The sequence below is a fragment of the Dermacentor albipictus genome, chromosome 9 (assembly GCF_038994185.2).
Source record: "Dermacentor albipictus isolate Rhodes 1998 colony chromosome 9, USDA_Dalb.pri_finalv2, whole genome shotgun sequence".
NCBI classification, from domain to species: Eukaryota; Metazoa; Arthropoda; class Arachnida; order Ixodida; family Ixodidae; genus Dermacentor; species Dermacentor albipictus.
In genome coordinates this window covers 58199949-58219248 of record NC_091829.1, presented here as the reverse complement: position 1 = coordinate 58219248, position 19300 = coordinate 58199949, and the positions used below count along the sequence as shown (strand labels likewise).

General features: G+C 44.1%; 2 protein-coding genes across 5 annotated transcripts in view; both read right to left on the bottom strand.

Annotated features, from left to right (window-relative positions):
* The window catches only part of LOC139049985 (zinc finger protein 391-like), a 35565-nt gene extending 34179 nt beyond the window's left edge, over positions 1–1386 (bottom strand). Inside the window, exon 1 of one of the 3 annotated variants that reach the window (XM_070525962.1) lies at positions 1175–1386. In XM_070525962.1, coding sequence (XP_070382063.1) covers positions 1175–1296 — 122 coding nt within the window. In that variant the 5' untranslated portion in view covers positions 1297–1386. The remainder of the gene's footprint in view (positions 1–1174) is intronic. The other 2 variants (XM_070525961.1, XM_070525963.1) reach the window with 2 other exon arrangements.
* A 4180-nt stretch (positions 1387–5566) lies between these two features.
* On the bottom strand, positions 5567–14631 carry LOC139049979 (zinc finger protein 664-like). Of its 2 annotated transcripts, none has more exons than XM_070525926.1 (4): positions 14499–14631; positions 12420–12496; positions 9798–9924; positions 5567–7339 (listed from the first exon to the last, which is right to left on the bottom strand). In XM_070525926.1, exons 1-4 carry the CDS (start codon positions 14627–14629, stop codon positions 6544–6546), a joined length of 1131 nt encoding a protein of 376 aa, XP_070382027.1. In that variant the 5' UTR covers positions 14630–14631; the 3' UTR covers positions 5567–6543. The 2 variants fall into 2 exon arrangements, with proteins under 2 accessions (XP_070382027.1, XP_070382028.1); XM_070525927.1 differs by lacking the exon at positions 14499–14631 and adding an exon at positions 13700–13970.
* Positions 14632–19300: the final 4669 nt, after the last annotated feature.

The following is a 19300-nucleotide window of genomic DNA, read 5'->3' as shown; positions in this document are numbered from 1 at the left end:
TACGACGTGATTCGAGTCGACTGGAAAGGGCTAGTCATACACATTGCGACGTGACGGCCGTACCATGAGTGGTGAGCGTGAACATTGCACAAGGGCTTAAAATCACGCGTTTTGTAACGCAAGGTTATGTTAGGTTGGGCTACGTTATAATAGCTCTCGTACAGGGGCCACGCCAGAAAGCCGAATCGGTCGTGCAACCACGTCCGCAGCAGCTCTGCTAGACTGCGACCACGCATCTTAAGATTGGCGGTCGGCAACTGTTCTCGCCATTTCACGATTACGTTCGCACACGCTGTCAACGCGGCTGTTCGCAGTTGCGCCAAAGTGACGCGGCCATCGCGGCGCCCAGTTAGTACGTTCCGATTGACCCGAACATGCCTTAAAAATATACAGCGCTCATTTAGAGCCGTATTGCGTTTTTCTTCAATCGCACCTTTTGTATTTCCTGCAAAACACGCAACAGCAAGGATTTGAAAGGAAATGTGCTGAGTTGATCACACAATTTTTTTTGCGTTTTGTATAAGTTGTACTATTTCTGTGATATTTCCTGAGCCTCCTGAAGTATGCTCACTCGAACGCCAAAGGAAGAATAACGTACTGGTCTATTTATTTATATCCTTGGGTTTCACATTTCAAAACCTCGATATCACTACGACAGCGTCTTCGAGGAATCTCGGAATTAAATTTATTCACCTGAGTTTCTGTAATGTACACCTGTATGAAAGTATCGGTGCGTTATTCGCACATCACAATCACTGGTGGAAGATCATTGCACCTGGAATATTACCCGTGATGTCGAGCTAACCAGCGCAACATCCGAGGCAATGGGCTACTATTACAAGTGTGCGATGCGTTGATCAAACGTAATCTAACATATATATATATGTATATATGTATATATATATATATATATATATATATATATATATATATATATATATATATATATATATATATATATATATATATATATATATATATATATATACATTGATAAAACCAGGCACCTCTCTTTACTATGACCATAAGCAATCGCACCTACGCTACCTGTAAGTTGTCCTCGAAAATGCCCCCTTCGATGTGGGAACAAATGTATAGCTTTCAAAATCTGTATTCCGGGTTGTTTCCGTGGCTAACAATATCCACCGAGAATTTCACAAGCGGAAATACTCACGTAGTGTAATCGTCCGAAGTGCCCGAGACGTCCTCGCCGCCTTCCCGGCTTGTACCCGGGGTTGGTTCGTCGATGAAGGCAAACGCGGGAGGCGTGTGTCCACCGTTTCTTTGTTCAGTCATGCCTGATGCTGACGCTCCCGAGTACTAGCGTCTCTCAGAGACAGAACGCTGTTTAATGATCGCGCATGCGCACTCCGTGCCAAAGACGAAAGGGAACCAATAAGACGTTGGGCATTTGGGCAACTCGAATGAAATCGTAAAGTCCATCTGGATAAAAGAGATGATAGAGTGCGCCACTATGTCGACGCTAAAGTGCTAATATTCGAACACTAGAAGAGGTGCACCAGTCTTTTCTGGAAGAGCATATTCATTATTTACGAACACCTAGCTTTCTAAAAGACACTAGCAAGACCTTCGGTTGAAAGTGCAGAATTTGTTAACTGTGGCTCACCTGTACAACTAAACAACCGTTTCGTTTGGCGTGGCTCGAGCAGTGTAATGCATATTTCGGATCGTTTTCCAAACGATGTTTGCCTGATTGTATGTGTACGCTGAATGCGCCTGGCCCGGTTCGCAAGTGCCACGTTTACTTGACGCGTTGTTAGTCATCATTAAAACATCCTTCTTGTAGTTTGCGTCTGGCTGTGTCTATCAAGTGTTTGAACCAGCATTTCATTCTGTTCATTTCCCTACGTAAAGAATAAACATTTTCGCATGCACCGACTGCTTCCTATTGTACGCAACTGAGTAATGCAACTAATTTTCTCGAGCACTTGACAAGGCTAACATTAAATACAAGTTTCAGTACACGTCACAGAGAAACTTGGCATTTTCCACACTCAAGAATTAACTACGGGAATCAAATGCTGTGCCATGAACTACCATCCCAACTTAACTCTCTTCATTAATCGCCATACTTATTATCATTTCAATTAGATGCCCAAACTTGGCACTCATATTGGCATTCATGTGAATGCTTAGTGCTTTTCTTTGTGTTTTGTTAACCCGCCGTGGTTGCTCAGTGGCTATGGTGTTGGGCTGCTGAGCACGAGGTCGCGGGATCAAATCCCGGCCACGGCGGCCGCATTTCGATGGGGGCGAAATGCGAAAACACCCGTGTACTTAGATTTAGGTGCACGGTAAAGAACCCCAGGTGGTCAAAATTTCCGGAGTCCTCCACTACGGCGTGCCTCATAATCAGAAAGTGGTTTCAGCACGTAAAACCCCAAATATTATTATTTGTGTTTTGTTCTGATGTACACGCATTGTAAGCTGTAAATGCACAGTGACCTATTTAATTTTTATTTCTATGAATGTTACCCGTAAATGAAAAGTGATTCATGTTGTCTACAGTTTGTTATTTTCCTGCTCCTGTTTTTCGTAACTTGTAAGACAATTACAAACTTTGCAATAATGTCAATTTTTCGTCGCAGTGCGAAATACGTAGTACAAATAGCCCCATTTATCCACACATTGTTTATATTTATATTGTTTTTCCAATCCATCTGTTCGTCTTGTATTTATGCACACATTGCTACGCGATGCCAAAGAAACTAATAAGGGACACAGACCTAGTCAAGCCGATTTTATGGCTTTCTGTCTGTGCCCCTCTCATCAGTACGTTGTATATATACAAAAATAAAGTTTATTAAAGCGGCTTCAAATAGGCTGTGGGATCATGTCGGAGCCCAGTGCCCCCATTTTTCACTTCAGCGAAAGCGCTAGGCTGCTATGCCGCATAGGTGAATCCCCGCATTGCTGTAATTGGCGGTTTTCGAGCAGACGCTCTTTCGACGCAATCTCCAAGGTTCCCTTCAGTTACGGCTCTAACAGGAGGGCGATGCTCTAGCAAAATGGCGGCGCAAACGATTGTTTACATTGTCTTGGCAACAGCAACAGCAGCCACATGGCGCCTCCTCTCCCTAGGGTTTTCTGTTTTTATTATGCGGACCCGTTTCCCTCCCTTTCCCACTTGCCACGCACGCCACTTACTTTTATTTTTGCCTGTACGCGGCGCATTCCGTTTTTTTAAATTTTGCCAATGCCAATGCGGGCGCTACGAAACATCGCGGAGCAGAAGCATAGAGCTATCCAGCACCACCAAACTGAAGAAACTACCCACGCCGTTCAATGGACAGCAGCGCACGCTTCCCGATGACATCAGATAGTGAAACATGAATAGTCATGCCGCGGGCTAAGCAGGCAGCGGGCCGCCGAGCGCGCGCGGCGACAGCCGAAGGCGAGGGTGTTGCGAGAGATTCTGTACGATCTCCTGGATCGGCGAGCGCGGGCGCGCGCCGATCCAGGAGGTCGTGCAAGGGAAGCCGATATGCTTTCCCGCCCTCCCGATGGATGGCGCCAATTACCTCTGCCACCGGAGCGGCCGAGTTTCCTAGGCCGGGCTATGTTGTCGAAGGGCCATTTCAGGCGTCTTGTCGATGTGGCTTCTGTTGGAAATTTTGCGACGGTTTCGAACGGTTTACGAATCAGTCCGACATAAATCTCTTGCCTCAAACGGCACACGAGGAAACACGCTTTCTTCTCCGACATGTCTGAGTGGGCGTGCCTAACAGACGGTTCATATCTTGCGTGAAGATCGCGATAAGCTCATTTTGTTGCTGCGCACAAGTTTATATCGTAGCTTTGACCGGCTCCTTGCACATGGCCATCGTGAACGTTTGTAGGAAGCCCCTCCAATACAGCTCCTACCCGCCGTGGTTGCTCAGTGGCTATGGTGTTGGGCTGCTGAGCACGAGGTCGCGGGATCGAATCCCGGCCACGGCGGCCACATTTCGATGGGGGCGAAATGCGAAAACACCCGTGTGCTTAGATTTAGGTGCACGTTAAAGAACCCCAGGTGGTCAAAAATTTCCGGAGTCCCCCACTACGGCGTGCCTCATAATCAGAAAGTGGTTTTGGCACGTAAAACCCCAAATATATTATTATTTTTACAGCGCCGACGCTTTTATGCCGGAGTCTCGTTTTTCAAATCACGCCCTGACGTTGTATTTTATTGAAAAACAGCCATGACGCAGCTAGTTGCACTTTCTTTTGCGAAATGTGGCGATTTATGCTTCGGTTTCCAGCCAGCTTTCCGTATCTTAGACGATGATCTCCGCAAGAACGGTGGCTCCATTGGCTGTTGCTGGCGACGCAGCAATTATGATTGGGACTGCTGGTTAGGCCATGATCTTCTCAGTTTTCTCGGTCAGATGGGCATACTCAGGTGGTAGTCATAGGTTTTGGCGAGCTCACTGGCCGATAAAAATGTTTACGTTGTAGTTATGGCTTACTGGGTGTATCCGGTCAGAACAAGTACCTCTACGAGATACCACGTGGTATTGACGGTGAATAATACACTAGCAAGAACCATGAGTCACGCAACTAACTCTAATTGGGGAACGGGAAAGCACAAAACGAGTTACACTCCAGCAGACAGGTAGTTCCGATCGTAGACATCGATCGTTCATTAAGTGATTTACGGCTAACGATTGACGGATATTCATGCATGATTTGTTGTAAATTGTAGCGTAATTTTTGGCGATGCAAGCATTTCAAGATCGCACATGTATATTCGGATTGCGCGTACAATTTGATTACACACGATTCAACAACAGCAAAACAACATGTGTAATTGGTGAGGAAGATCGAGAAGGTTCTGATAGACACAGGCACGTCATGCGTTGAGCGGTAACCTAACCTTTGTTACCCGGTGAAACGTGTTCATAGGACAAATATATACAAGTAACCATGTAAACAGCAATGAAAGCTTATAAATTTGTCACACGGGAAGATTTAATGACATTCGAATCGAATGGCATTCACAGATTATCTCACTAATCGCGATTTACTCGAGAAAATATGTCATTCAAATGAAATGACATTTGCCATCCAATGAGATAGGGCAACTCATTCGCATTCGAGTACGAGCCGAATGTATACTTTTCATCCCAAATGGACAACAGCGACACGCCACGCGAAAGAATAATGCGTGCATCAGCAAAGTCAGAAGATATTTTTTACTTACAAAAAGGAATTATTTTTGCCGCGACATTTTCACCATGGGCTGTGCTGAAGCGCTACTACTCTGCATCAGTAGTTTGTTGCGGAGGTCGGCAATATTGGATGCGCTGATAGAGGTGCTTTTAGTTGTGAATAATTGGCGCCAAAATGTTTTCGTCCGTTTTAAAAGTACTCGCAAAAGCTTTTACCCGCGAATTATAGGCTCAAAATTTCTTTGAATCCCACAAATTTTGTTCCATATCATCATTGCTATCAGTTACGCATGCCATTCTGTCTTACTGTGTAGTACCGCAACAGATCGAATGACATTCGTGGCATCGAATGCCATTCGATTCGAATGACAATAAATCTTCCCGTGCGACAGGGATATAACTTGTCAGGTCGATCCTTTATTGTCAATATTACACATTAAGACTAAAGTACCATAAGACTAAAAGATTTTACAGCGTCCGTGTGGATAAAAAAACTCCATTGAACTTCCGCCACAATAAAACACAACTAAGCTTACCAATACAGTCTCACGTATAACTAATACAGTCTCACTAATAACTAATACAGTCTCACTACCATCATCAGCTCATTTTATGGTATATAACAAACACCGGCAGTATGAATACACGGGCCAAAGAGCAGTCAATGCATTGAGCGAAATTTCATGCAAATAATTTTCATACGCGTACAATGTTCTTATGCATTGTCGTAAAAGCATCTGCAAGTGCTGTCTCTCGAAGGCAACTTGGCTTTCGGACCTCATATAATGGCAGAAATTACTTTTAAGTTGACAAGAATTCAGTAACATTCTTTCTCAAGTGCTTCCCAATGAGATATTCTTTTCTGTTTACCCTGCAATATCGCTACGAATATGACTCATTAAAGCTTCTTTGCTGGTACACTGTGCAAAGAACTGCACAAGAAGTTTCTCTAACCAAACGGGGGTCAAAAAGTTTGTGGATATTTCAGCACTTTAGTTACACAAAACACAATTTTGCAGCCTATTAGGCTTTGTCTCGAAGTCACTTTGATAAAACAATGTACACCAACAACATATTTGATGGAACACTGAGCGCTTGCCAGGACCTGCAGTATTTTGTCACGCAATTGCGAAGACCCAGGAGGCATCGTTCCCATCCTACATTCCTTCTGGCACGCATGCCTATCGCCTGTTTCTTTGTCTACAAAACTACATCCGCACTGCGTGCACTCATACGGTGTTTTATCCACGTGCTTTGCTCAGCGGCGACGAAGAAGACTTGATAGGTCTGAAAGGATCGATCACAGATTTCGCAAACGAAAGCGCTTTTTCCACAGTGCGAGTCTACATGTCTTAGTAGTTAGCACATTTTGTCATATCTTACATTTCTCCTCTGCGTGAGCATGCTCATGTTTACGGAGATGCGCCGCCCGTGTGTATGATTTACCGCATGTTCTGCAAATGTATGGTTTCTCGCCTGTGTGCTGGCGGTTATGGTGATCTAGATGACTAGACTGCCGGAACGATTTATTGCACACTTGGCATTGGTAGGGTCTCTCGCCTGTATGAGTGCGCTCGTGGTTATCTAGATGAGTAGACTGCCGGAAGGATTTATTGCACACGTGGCATTGGTAGGGTCTCTCGCCTGTATGAGTGCGCTCGTGGTTATGTAGATGAGTATACTGCCGGAAGGATTTATTGCACACGGGGCATTGGAAGGGTCTCTCGCCTGTATGAGTGCGCTCGTGGTAAGCTAGATGACCTGACTGCCGGAACGATTTATTGCACACTTGGCATTGGTGGGGTCTCTCGCCTGTATGCGTCCGCTTATGGTCATCTAGGTGATTAGACTGCCGGAAGGATATATCACTGGCTTTGCATTTGTAAGGTCTCTCGTCTGTGTGCATGCGGTAATGTTGAACTAGATGATAAGCCCGGGGGAACTGTTTACCACAGGTTTCGCATTTGTGGTTTTTGCCAGTTCGGTTGCGGCAATGTTCTACAAACTTAAACACCTTCACAGACGATTGATCACATGCTTTGCAAATGTGGGCTGTGTCATCCGTGCTTTCCTTGGCGTGCCCGTGTAAGGCTTCACGTTTGCTCGAAGCATTGCCACATACAGCGCACAACTCTCGCTGTGCTCTTCTTCCGGTGCTAGGAGAATTCCTGAAAAGGACACAGACAAAGGAGCTCTAAACGGCCGACTCTTGTTACGAGAGGAGAATAACACACCTTGACAATTGTGAGGTGGACACACAATCGTGGGTAAATGATAAGGCGACTTTGTGAACCTTAGCGCCAACTTGCGGCATTTAATTCTCGCGCTCGAATATGGATTTAGTTTGGCGTAAATTGAACACTGCTGCCTTTGATGGTGTGTGTGGCTAAAGTTGAAAGCAAGAAATACCCGCACGTGTCTCACATAGGATATACATAATGTAATAAGTAAAGCGTTGTTTTGGTATTTCTTGAATTCAAACGCAGAAGAAATGCGTGGTAGTGGTGGATAGATAAGCAATTTACCCGATCTAAACGTAATATTTTTCTCACATGGCACTACACCTGCTTTTCTGCAGGTATAAGCTACTGCAATTAGCCACTTGATCATCTTGCTTTAAAAAACGGAAATGGTGCAAAGGCGAACTATTCGTTTATTTCTGACATGTAGGTACACTGAATCCCCGTCGGACATTATTCGTGTTAACTCAAGCCCTTCATATCGAATACCAAGAAAAGCTTCCGGGTTTAAGTTTTTCTGTAGTGTTTGTATGAAATCATTTAACATTTGACTCGCATTCGAACGGCATACCGTTCCTGCCGAAGGCATCCCAAGAACTCTAGAAGAGTTGACTGTTGGACTAGTTGGTTGTCCATATTTGAAGTAGTAGCTTAGCGCAAATAAAACCACGGACACAAGGAAGACCGACATTGTCTTTGTCTGTCTTCCTTGTGTCCGTAGTTTTATGTGCGCTAAGCTACTTCACATCCCAAGAACGACACACAATCATTTCGCCCCATACGTAGCAAACACAGATACGTCAAATACTTCAGTGCCTCAATGCACAATGAATCAAGTATGCTTCCGCAAAAGTTAATATTTACTTTTCTCGGTACGGTAAGGGACGCTGCCAGCGTTGAGTTAAGGCATTGCTGGTGCGACATCTTTTCAAATGTTTAACGATGAAAAATACGACGGGCATTAGAGCAGAGATAGCGTATATGGTGTGTGTATTTTGTACAGCCTGTTGCTCGTTTGAAATGTCTACGCTAAGCACTAGATGAAGATTGGTCGCTATTCTTACGGTAATGTACTTTTACTTGTATACTTGTATTTATTCTTCTTGTGGTTGTTCACATGGCTCATGCAATGTTATGGTTTGGTTAGAGTCATATGGAGTTACATTCCACGCGGTATCTAATCATGCCAGCTTGGTCGGCATCGAGACCGGATTATTTAATGTAGAAATTGGCACTAATAAACAAAAAATTTTCATTTGATCAATCCAGTTATATTCCGGAAATAATTTACTTAGGTTTCCGGCAAATAACTTTCAGCAAATAATTATTTCTGCAAATAACTTATTCAGGCTTGCCAATAGGAAAAATTATGAAATTGCTAAGCTTAAAAAGAATAGAAGCTTAGAATTTACAAAGTTAACTACATGAAAAAATATATATATCCCAGTTTTATTAGCTGCATGTATTGGAGCATCCAAAGAGGTAGTTTCCTATATATTCATTTCCAATTTGCCAGAAGTCGCTACAACTTTTCCGAGGTCTGGTGAATGCTCTAGCCATAAAACAGTAAATTTGAGGGTTCTGTGCAATACATGAATTTTGAGTACTTTAAACGTGTTTTTTCTGCAGTTGATTGAATCGTGGCGGTTATAAAAATTTAGTATTGTTACTTGAGTTTCTCAATCTCTTCTTAAGTATTTGACGAATCTAAAGTGCAGCTGCTTCAGTTACGATATTGCCACATTTCTTTGAATGCCACAAGATTCAATACTCCTACAGTGTGTTGCCAAGCACATTGATTTCATCTTTCCCAATGTACTTAGGTAGTAGATCTTTAGCTAAAGGTTTTGATTTACGCCGACACTATGTTGTCTGTACAGCAGCTCATATTTGGCATTTGGGTCATCAGAACTTTTCTCTCGTGCAAGTGCGTCAGTGCCAGCTTAATTTTTGCCTGAATTTTACAGGAAAACAGGAAAACCCTGTTTCACTTCATGAGCCTCGATTCCAGTGAACATCTTTCCTTCAAAATCTTTACATATTCCATAATGGGGAGTGCGTAAGCAGGCTAAAACCTGCTAGAGTACCGCACATTGCGGCATGCTGACAGGCTGGAAATTTGGGCGAGCTTGTGTAGCTTCGTGGTTGCGGAATGGAATGGGAATACTGCCGCGTGGTGTCCGGTAGCGCTGTTGTAACCATAAAGTATGTCAAGGGCAGTCACGTCATCCGAACGCTCAAAACTGCTGTCGCTGTATCTGTTTCAGCCATCAGAGCTAGCCCTCCCAAGGAGAAATTACCGAGTAGAGACATTAATGTTACTCGGTAACCATCCCTGTCATCTCTCAATTGCCTTTTAGTGAAACTTTTCTGAATGTGAACCTACGTGGCGCCGTCTTTAGAATCGGCTGATGCTTCCTCCATGCCAGCCCGGCTCGTGCTGGGCCTTGTGGTATTGATGCTCTTGATGGGCCCCAGGGGCTGGTACCTTACGCTGCCATTGTCAATGACACCTGTATGACACAAAAGTATGATAAAGGTGCTCATTCGCCGTAGTGCAAAGTCGATTCGTGAGAAATAGATATTTCATGCTTATGGTGCAAGGCAAGAAGCTTTTAGTCGCATAGGAACATCACTGTTGTGCATCCGTACGCGGTACTTTGTCTTACTGCAACTTTGTCTTTATTGCATGCAACAATATTGTGGCGATGGGGAAGCCGAGCACGATAACATTGTCCAGTGTTGCATTCTTCTGAAGCTTATGTTTTACCTCAAACCACTTGCAGAAAACGACAGTGCTCGAAGTGAAAAACGACATGTCTTTCTCTTGTGCGCGAAACCCTTGACCCTATATATTTGCTGTGTTATCCACTAATAAGCGCGTTAGATGCTTCATGAAGTTCTTGCTCATTGTCCATCTATTACGAGCAGAAGCCATATCTCGACACACACGACGACAATAAATAAAGAAAAGTGAGAGGAGCATTTCCACCGAGGGATTTAAAACTGTTGTTTGACGTATACGCTAAATTTATTGACCTTAAGTGACACACGTGCGTCATCGAAATACCTACTCGCCTTTCAGAAACTGATTATCCGAACCCCATTTGCTGCCTCTTGTAGGTGAAATTCATAAGCACCAGCTGTAGCACTGCAGGTTCACCAGCTCACTACGACCACTAAAACGGCTGTCCTCGCTAATGATCCTGTGTAGGCCATCAACGGACTATAGGACAACTTTAAAAAAAGATTCCTCAATGCGCATATGTTAGAGTCGTATTGCAGGCAGCAGATAAGCTTCGAAAAGAAATGAAGGGGTAATTCACGAGGCACTATCACTAAGCTATGCAACGGCAAGCCTCAAAGCCCGCTAAAAGTGTGGGCTGTAGGAATAGCGCTGCGAGTATTGTAGCTAGGTCCACATCTTCCCTATAACAGCGCAGAAATTGCGTGAAACTGAACGGAAAACGCGAGAGATCTGAAAGGCGAAAATTACGGCAGAATCCTTCTCAGGAGGACCATCGACGACACTGCATATAGCATCAAAACTGCAGGGACACGCCGCATTTTTGAATGCACCTTTATTTACGCTATGAAGGGACGGGTGCGGCGGAGTTCGCTAAGAATGTGTATGGCATGACTACAGCCACATGCCTTACGGTCAATGCCTTCGTACGCTAGAGAAAACACTCAACGCGGATTACAAGCCAGCGGAACTAAAGACCTCAATTTCATCTTTGAATTCGTATGAACTACAGTGTCATATCATAGGCGTACTTTAAGGAACCTATTTTTTATTGTCTGGTATTCTCTACTTTATTAGTCGCACCGAGTGGGACTGTACATTCCATGCAATTAATAATTCGCTCCTAAATGAAATCATCGCATGAGCAGGTCAAACCATGACCGTGGCTTTGACCTGCTAACACCGTGATGATGTTTTCCTTAAAATAATCACGCTCGTTGACAAGTCCCAACGTTGGTCAGGCCTGCGGAAGAGGTTGCATAGGTACTGGCAGAACAAATAATGCTTGACGTATCCAAGGAAAGCTAATGCCGTTATAAAAAAGAATGTTCAGTTTAGAAGGCCGGCGTTTCTGCCGAGGTAGATTTTCAAGTTAACAAAGCATTAGAATTTCAAAGCAGTGGCACACTCACTGGAAATCATTGGGTACTGTCATTGTTACTCTCTCAATACGAATAATGTTTACGTTTGAGAAGCGCATAGTTGCAATATTTGGTTAGAATTTATGGCAACAGAGCGCAAACAACTACCCAATTATTTTGTTACTCCTTGTGTTGCATTTTCACATAACTATTTAAGGCTGTTTATGCTGCGCATATGGCTTGGCACGTGTGGCATGAAAGAACCGAGAGCTCCAATATAAACTGCATTGGGGTGCCGCAAATTGTGCGCTGTAACCTCTGCATTCGGCCGCATCGCGAGACGTCTGCTTCTTGGGACATGCTCTTGGTGAGCAATTCCGAACCTCTGCCTAAAACCTCACAGTACCGTTACAACCTTCCCGTAAAGACATCTGAAGCGCCGGACAAATTACATATCACACGCGGTATCGGAATCATAGCACTTGCTTTGCCAACGAGCGTGATCGGTTTAAGGAAAACATCATCACGGTGTTAGCAGGTAAAACCCACGGTCATGGTTTGACGTGCTCATGCGATGATTCCTATTAGGAGTGAAATATTCATTCCATGCAATGTACAGTCTCGGGGGCTTCTGCCCTCAACATTTTGTGGTTTACCAGCCCGCCGATACAAGAATGAATTCATTTAAAATCTTCTACTGAATAGGTTATGTATGAAACTGCATATATTAAGGTAAGCACAAATTTTTAGTAAGGACAGCTATAAACTGGTTAATGCGGGAACCGTCTTGGCCACGCTAGAAATGTGCGTCTTTCTACGCAATAAATGTAAAGCTGCCAAGGTAACCGTAGGGGCTATCTGCCATGTTTGTTCTAAAGGCAAGTGATAATCGCCTACGTACCGTCCACGTTGTAAGTCTCGTCGGTCGTCGGCATGTGCAGCGTGTTCCTCTGGTAACGCACGGCCTCGTCGGGAATACTGCAAGTAATAAAGTATTGGTCAGACCGTTACTAGCTATGACAAAAGAAAAGGTGAAATTGTGTTTAACGAAGCAAAGTTCGAAAAAAGCAAACCCTTGTTTTGTAAATGCACGACTCGCAAGTTAAGTTTATCATTCTCATCAAACACCGACTATGCTGGCTGGCATAGGACGAACAGCACAGTCGGGCCAATGCATGGTGCAGATCACTCATCCATCATAGACGGAACGGCGCCTTGACTTGCGCGAATACTGTCATCTTCACTCTTAAAGTACTTACGAGGTGTACTATGTAGTTTGCTATATAAAACTCTTGGTCCACTTGCTACGCTGAAAGAATCCTAAGAATAATTTCGGACTAAAGTATTTTTAAGCATGGCACATGTATCTTTGCATCTACAAAACAGGTTGAAGTATAATAACAACACTATGCAGATGGTTTCTGTGATTATGATGGACACCTGTGCTGATATTAGAATAATTAGTATTGGTGCCCCGTGATGCACTTCGTCAACGCCGTGGTGAATGCGGCGTTTTCACGCCAATCACAATCATGACACACAGATCTGTCAGCTGTGAGGTAATATTTGCAATTATGGGCTGAAATGTCTTGCTCTGGCAGATACTAGCAGATTTCTGCCTCTTGGCCAAGTAATCATTTGAATACTTACGAACAAAATGACGAGTTCGAATGAAATAATGATGAACTAGAATGTCGCTCTTAAATGTTTGTTTTAATATGTGTTAAGTTTGCTTCTATGTCACTCGCTGGAGCCTGTATAGGAATTCTTCGAATTGTCGCGTGGTAGTGACGGTAAAAAACACAGTAGCAGTAGCAGCGGACAGAAGCATCGATAACTTTCCAGAAACTTCGGATACATGCAGGCGCGTCCCGCGCTGTGCGATAACATTTGTTCGGCGGCGAAACGTGGTCGCCACGTGCCAGAATGATGAAGATTATTGTGAGAACGCATGAAAAATATCCTAAGGCTGATGCAATGCTTAGGAAGAAAATAGCTGAAATGCGACGTGCAACTGCTTTCGTTCACAAATGGTAAAGGTTACGGTAGTATACCATGACTTCCCACTTCTTTATCACTGTAGTATTACCTCACCCCAGTTTGCTATTTGGAAAAAAAATAAACGGTTCAGAACTAAATAGTCTAAATTTAAGCTGTCAAAAAAGAAACAGAAACAAATACCTTCATTGGCCACACCACCCGAAGCCGGGAAACTGTGTTCGCTTGCGCACTTGTTTTCCTTAAGCAACACATTCAAATGAGAGAACAATCGTCTTAAACGAAGTTGTGGCTTTTCTTGCATGGGGCTTGCTTTTTATTAATGCAACCTTTAGGCGGGCAGTACCAACTTGCTCACATTTTTTTGTTAATTGGCAAATGGCAGTATTCTTCTGCACTTTGACGAATTGTCTAAAAAGCACGTATGGATCGGCTCACCAATTGTACAGTTCCGATAAAATTAATTCCGAGGTTTATCGTGCAATGGCCCTGACCTGACAAAACGCGCACCAAATTTAGGTGGACTGCGCACTAATTTTGACCATTGGGGTTTCTGCAACAAGCACCTAAATGCAAGTAATCAAGAACTTTTTACAGTGAGCTTTCATCGAAATAGGGTGGTGCCATCCGGAATTTTACCCGGGACTTCGAGCTATAGCACACTCATCACGTGTGTTCAGTGCAAGGATTTTACATCGATGAAAAATATTTTCTTCTGTAAATATACGTTCGCTTCATGTTCTGAAAAATCCTATACTCAGCGCTAAGCAGTGAACTTTGCTCTGAGCATGGCAATATATTCGCACCACCCTTGCGTCGACGCGTATTGATTTAAGAAAGCCTACGATTTCGAAGCTCTGGCTGGCTGTAAAAAAACCCGTTCCAGGTGGGAACAAATGTACAGATGTTAAAGGCTAATATATGGGTCCTGTCTAAGGGTAACACTATTCAAAGAAAAAAATTGACAAGTGGTAAAGCTCACGTGGTGTAGGCACCCAAAGTAGATGAAGCGTCCTGGGTGCTGTCACGGCTTGTACTTGTTGCTTTTCCCTTCATGCTTAAGTCAAGAGGCGTGTATTCCAAGGTAAATGTACCTGGTAGCGAAGCTTCCATAGGAGCCCATACGTTCAAAACATGGCGGTCCATCGGCGGTCCATGGGGCTTAGCGCCATCTGTATGTGGTGGGAACACTTCCGGCGGAAGGAAAAATAATGTGACGCCATGTCCGTTAAAAGCAGAAGTGACGTCATTTTGTTTTTCGAAGGCGCGAAATTTGTTTTGTTGTTCTTCCTTTGGAGCTATATATTCAAATGCCCTGCCATTCGACTGGATGGGCGTTTCGAGCTTTCAGCGTGGAAAGCGATGCAGGAAAAGGCCAGCCGTACGGTTGTCGAAATCGCATCCCTGCACAGAACATACTTTCTTTGGAGGTGGACGAAAGCTTTAGGTGTAGAGTGCTGATCCTATTGTTGGATGCCAAGCCCGTCGGCCAGCGCGGTCGCACGAAAACAACTACACAATTATCTGGCGGTCGTAACTCACTACATTTGACTGAACAGATTCAGAAGCAATGAAGCTACCCACGTCACCAAATTCAGACAAACTTTGACAAGCAAGAAAGTACAAACTGTGAGGGGGGCGTATTTCAACAGGTGATACGAGTGCGCCTTTCTGCCCATTTCAAGACGTGCGTTGCATTGCGAGTGATAGTGGCGCCAACGCCCCCTGTAGCGATGGGCGCTTAAAGGAAATGCATTTATTATTAATAATAAATTTTAACTTGTATTTTCTTAACTCGTCAAGAATGTATAAAATTGTCTAGGAATTTTATTTTCGTTGAATGAATCTAACTGTGTCTCGTTTGAATTAAAAACCGCGTTTTTCTTTCCCAATGTTTGTTCCCTCCAAACATAGTCGCGCTTCAATCGCTGCTCCCATAACCCCCCATGCTGATGTCGGTGACAATCTGTACTGAACCGCTTTTCGCCCGAAGCTTCGCGACCTATTTGGATCGACCTTGTGTATTCGTTGCTGCTTTCTTCAGCCATGCCTGATGTTTCAATGTGATACAACTGACGTGTATTGTCGACAGCGCGTAGTTGAATCGCCACGCTTGCGCCCTCAGTGCCAAAAAAAGAAGAACGTTAACAAATAAACCGTTTGTCACCTCACGGTTTCGTATAAAATGATACCGCATATCCGAAAAAAAAAGTACACGTTTGAGTGCGCCACTAGCTTGATACTCATGTACAAATTTTGTGAACGCCCGCAGAGGCGCCCCAATTACCAGTGCTATCTATCCGCCAAATTATCTAACTAAACTGAAGCTTACTTATTACGAAAACAAGTACATTTATCGGATGATATAACTACTTTTCTTTCGTGCTCCTCTCACAGTAAAGTACACATCTTGCTGGGAGGAAATTGTTGCTAGAATAAGTGCTCGTGGAAGCGCAGGAGGTATACAAACTTCCATTGTTTCATGAAAATGGTTGCGGTACAGAAGTTTCCGCCACTGCAAATGCGAATAAATATTGAGAACAAATCGAGGAAAGTTAAGATGTCTATCGATTTCGAGTTTGTTCTGCATCGTGGACGCTTCAGTGTGCTATTTGCACCTGCTGTAGCTTTGCCAGTTGGAAATACATTATACTGAGCAGCACCAGGTGATTTCAATGGGCTAATGCTTCAGACAGCGTTAATTTATTGTAGCAACTTATCTCTCTTTTTATTGTGTAAGCAAGAGTGAAAAGTCTTGCCAACAGAGTGATTGCAGGGCAAGAGCAGACGCAGCTTCTCAGAAGGACATCAGTCTACATACGCAATTCATTGACGTCACAATTATAGCCCACAGGCGCTCATTAGGTGATAAAAATGGAGTGCAGTAACTTATTTCTTCGTGAACACAGACAGGCGGGCTAGTTGGTACTGCATGACTTCAGAAGGGAAGCGTTGTGTCTTTGCTAACTTCTGTTGTCCTACATGCCTTCCTGCTCATTGCCTCAAGTAATTTCTTTCTTGCTACTACCAGATACCAGTCATTCTTTTTTGGTTTTTCGTATCTTTCTGAAACGGCACACGTGACAGTGTGTAGACTTGGAAGAGGAATATGTGCTCTAAATGCTAAACGGAAGGGCATTTATTTCCGTATTTGGTATATTCAATGCTTTCTAAGTAAATCTGTCAATAAACAATGATATCAAGTGCTAGCATAGCTGGACATTGTTCACGTAACAACATAATTCTCGTAAGTAAATTTTAACTAAATATAAGCAAAATGAGTTTGTGAGTGAGCAAAGTGAGTTTGTCTAGCATATACTTTTATTTATGCAATATCCCTCTTGGCAAATGAATCATAACAGTGTTTCTCCGTTTGCCACTATGTTGATGCTTGTTAATTGTGTTAAACACAGATCATGCAAACCTAGGTAAAAAATTTTTGCTTATCAAGCAAAACGCACAGCACCCAAAGTTGCCGTTATGATGACCGGCCCGTATCTATGAAAATATAAAATCTGATAAACCTTCGCGTTCCAAACATTCCCCAGCTTGCTCTTCAGCCTGCCACTGCGTCGGGTACTGTGTGATCTACATTTTTTATTAGATAAAATTTTTCGTGCTTCGTTATCGACGAAGTATGCCCAGTGCTTTTTTGTGTTTCTTTCGCATCTTCCTGCAATCTCCATTCCCCCAGGTCACGGATATTTTGCGTCTATTGTATTTCATTTGTGGAATGATAAATCTTTACACGAAAGCGTCAAGGGCGCCGTACATATGACAGAGAATCCGGTGTCGGCGTCGGCGTCCTGCGACGGCATCCCCGTGAGCGGAAATTCTCGTATGTTATAGGGAATCGCAAGCGCATTGCGAGGACGTGGGATCCTCCCCCACCTACGGCAAGTCGTTCTTTATCATTCACTTTCTATTTCAATAATTTATCACTTCTTTAATTCTATTAGTGAGAATGTTTCTGGGAAAGATTCTGGGCGTGTGCGTGTGTTTGCTAGCAGCAATTGCCTTTCATTCCTTTCCCAATTTTTTCCTTGTCGCAATATGCTGAAATGTTCTGCTATCGGTACCGAATGAGACGCAAACACCACGTGCGTTTCGGAAGCGGAACACAAAAGTTTATTGTGCACCGTCTGCCAGTCATCAGCTTACGGAAGCGGACACGTCCGGTTTGACCTCACCAGTTGATGAAGCTTGCCCTTTACTGCGACACATTCTCTTCTATTTCGTTTCGCTTTAATTTCATAGCTAGAAAACAAAAATCCAAGAAAGCAGCTGCGAAAATATCGCACTATAAGGCGGGCATCATCGCCCAGTGCAGCAAGACTAAATGACGGCGCCCACATTTCATTCAGCTATAATTCGGATCGACACGGGCTCCGCTGTTCGCGTTTCGTTTGCCAGAGATGGAATATCGGCAACGGAAGTAACGCGAGACAACGTAGATACCTTCCACTTGGATAAGTGGTTTGTCTTTTACTATCGACTCAGGTTCCGCCAAGATGCGAGCAAAACGTCGGTATTTTCACCTTGCATTGACGGTGAGGAACACCGTAGAAAGAACAGGGCGTCACGAAACCAATTCTTTTTCTCAGCGAAACTGTGCTCACAAAACAAGTTTCGCTCGGGCTGAATGATAGCACGGAGCATTTACGTCGATTGTCAGAAAACTCATCTGCCACTCAAGCACGTCGGTTATTCTTCAATGCTTACTCGAAAATTCCAGCGTTATCGCATGTGCTCAAGCACCTTACAGAATGTGGATCTATATTCTCGTCACGCATGCAATCTGTTTATCGCACGGCTCACGACAGGCTTGCCTTTATCAGAACGATCATGGTCACCCGCGCTGATTTTATCTGCTGTCTATGCTGTAGTGGAACCATGTGGTTCCACTACAGCATAGACAGCAGATAAAATCAGCGCGGGTGACCATGATCGTTCTGATAAAGGCAAGCCTGTCATGAGCCGTGCGATAATTTAGAGTTTGTTAACCGATGAAACACGTACGCAGAAGGAAGAATAATAGTACATGTGTTCTTGCGCCCATATTAAATTTATCGTCCGATTGCTATGAGCACCTCACGAGAGCGAAAAACAAAATACGCAATAAAGAAAAATAGCGAAATTACAAAGTTCGTTGGCTACAGGCCTGAGCTTGGCTTGACTTGACTGCATGCTTGACTGCGTGATTGCGTGCCGCCCAGCACTACATCTAAGTGAGGTGCAGATATTTGGTGAATTTTCGTGTAGAGTCCGTAATAACATCAAAGAAGCTTTTCACTTGGTCAATGTCGGCTTATAGGGGACCAAGGCGCAGTCGCACCACCGGTGTTCCGCAAAGCGTCGTCGAAGATTGTAGCGTTGGCTGTCAGTCCTCGGCTGGTGCTTGATGTTTATATAGACGGGTGAGTTGTCGCGATTTTTCCACACGCTGCAGAAAGTTGGCGTCATTGATAATTTCTTCGGCGGTAAAGTGTGACGGCGTGCCGTTGAGAGGGCAGTTACGTTCTTTGCCCTGAACTGGCTTGAACGCCGTGAGCTCAGTTGATTCTTTCACTGCTGTGTTGTAAGCGCAGGCTACGTACGGAAGGGTGGCACCGTAGGTCTTGCCTTCGACCTATACGCACATTCCAGTCATCTCATCAGGGGACCTCCAGCTGCTCGGATTTGGGGGTCTTGAAGCGTAGTCATAACTCCACCCCCCCCCCCCCCCCCTCTGCCCGGTTAATTGTTCACTCATGGTGGCGCAGGCGGCTGCTGTGCCCAATAAAG

What these genes read in the sequence shown, in the direction of transcription:
- LOC139049979 (XM_070525926.1), bottom strand. Translation starts at nt 14,629, where the DNA reads ATGGAAGCTTCGCTACCAGGTACATTTACCTTGGAATACACGCCTCTT. An exon ending in ACTTTGGGTGCCTACACCAC is followed by an intron (nt 12,497 to 14,498) that starts GTGAGCTTTACC and finishes TATTACTTGCAG; the next exon opens with TATTCCCGACGAGGCCGTGC. An exon ending in GATTCTAAAGACGGCGCCAC is followed by an intron (nt 7,340 to 9,797) that starts GTAGGTTCACAT and finishes TGTCCTTTTCAG; the next exon opens with GAATTCTCCTAGCACCGGAA.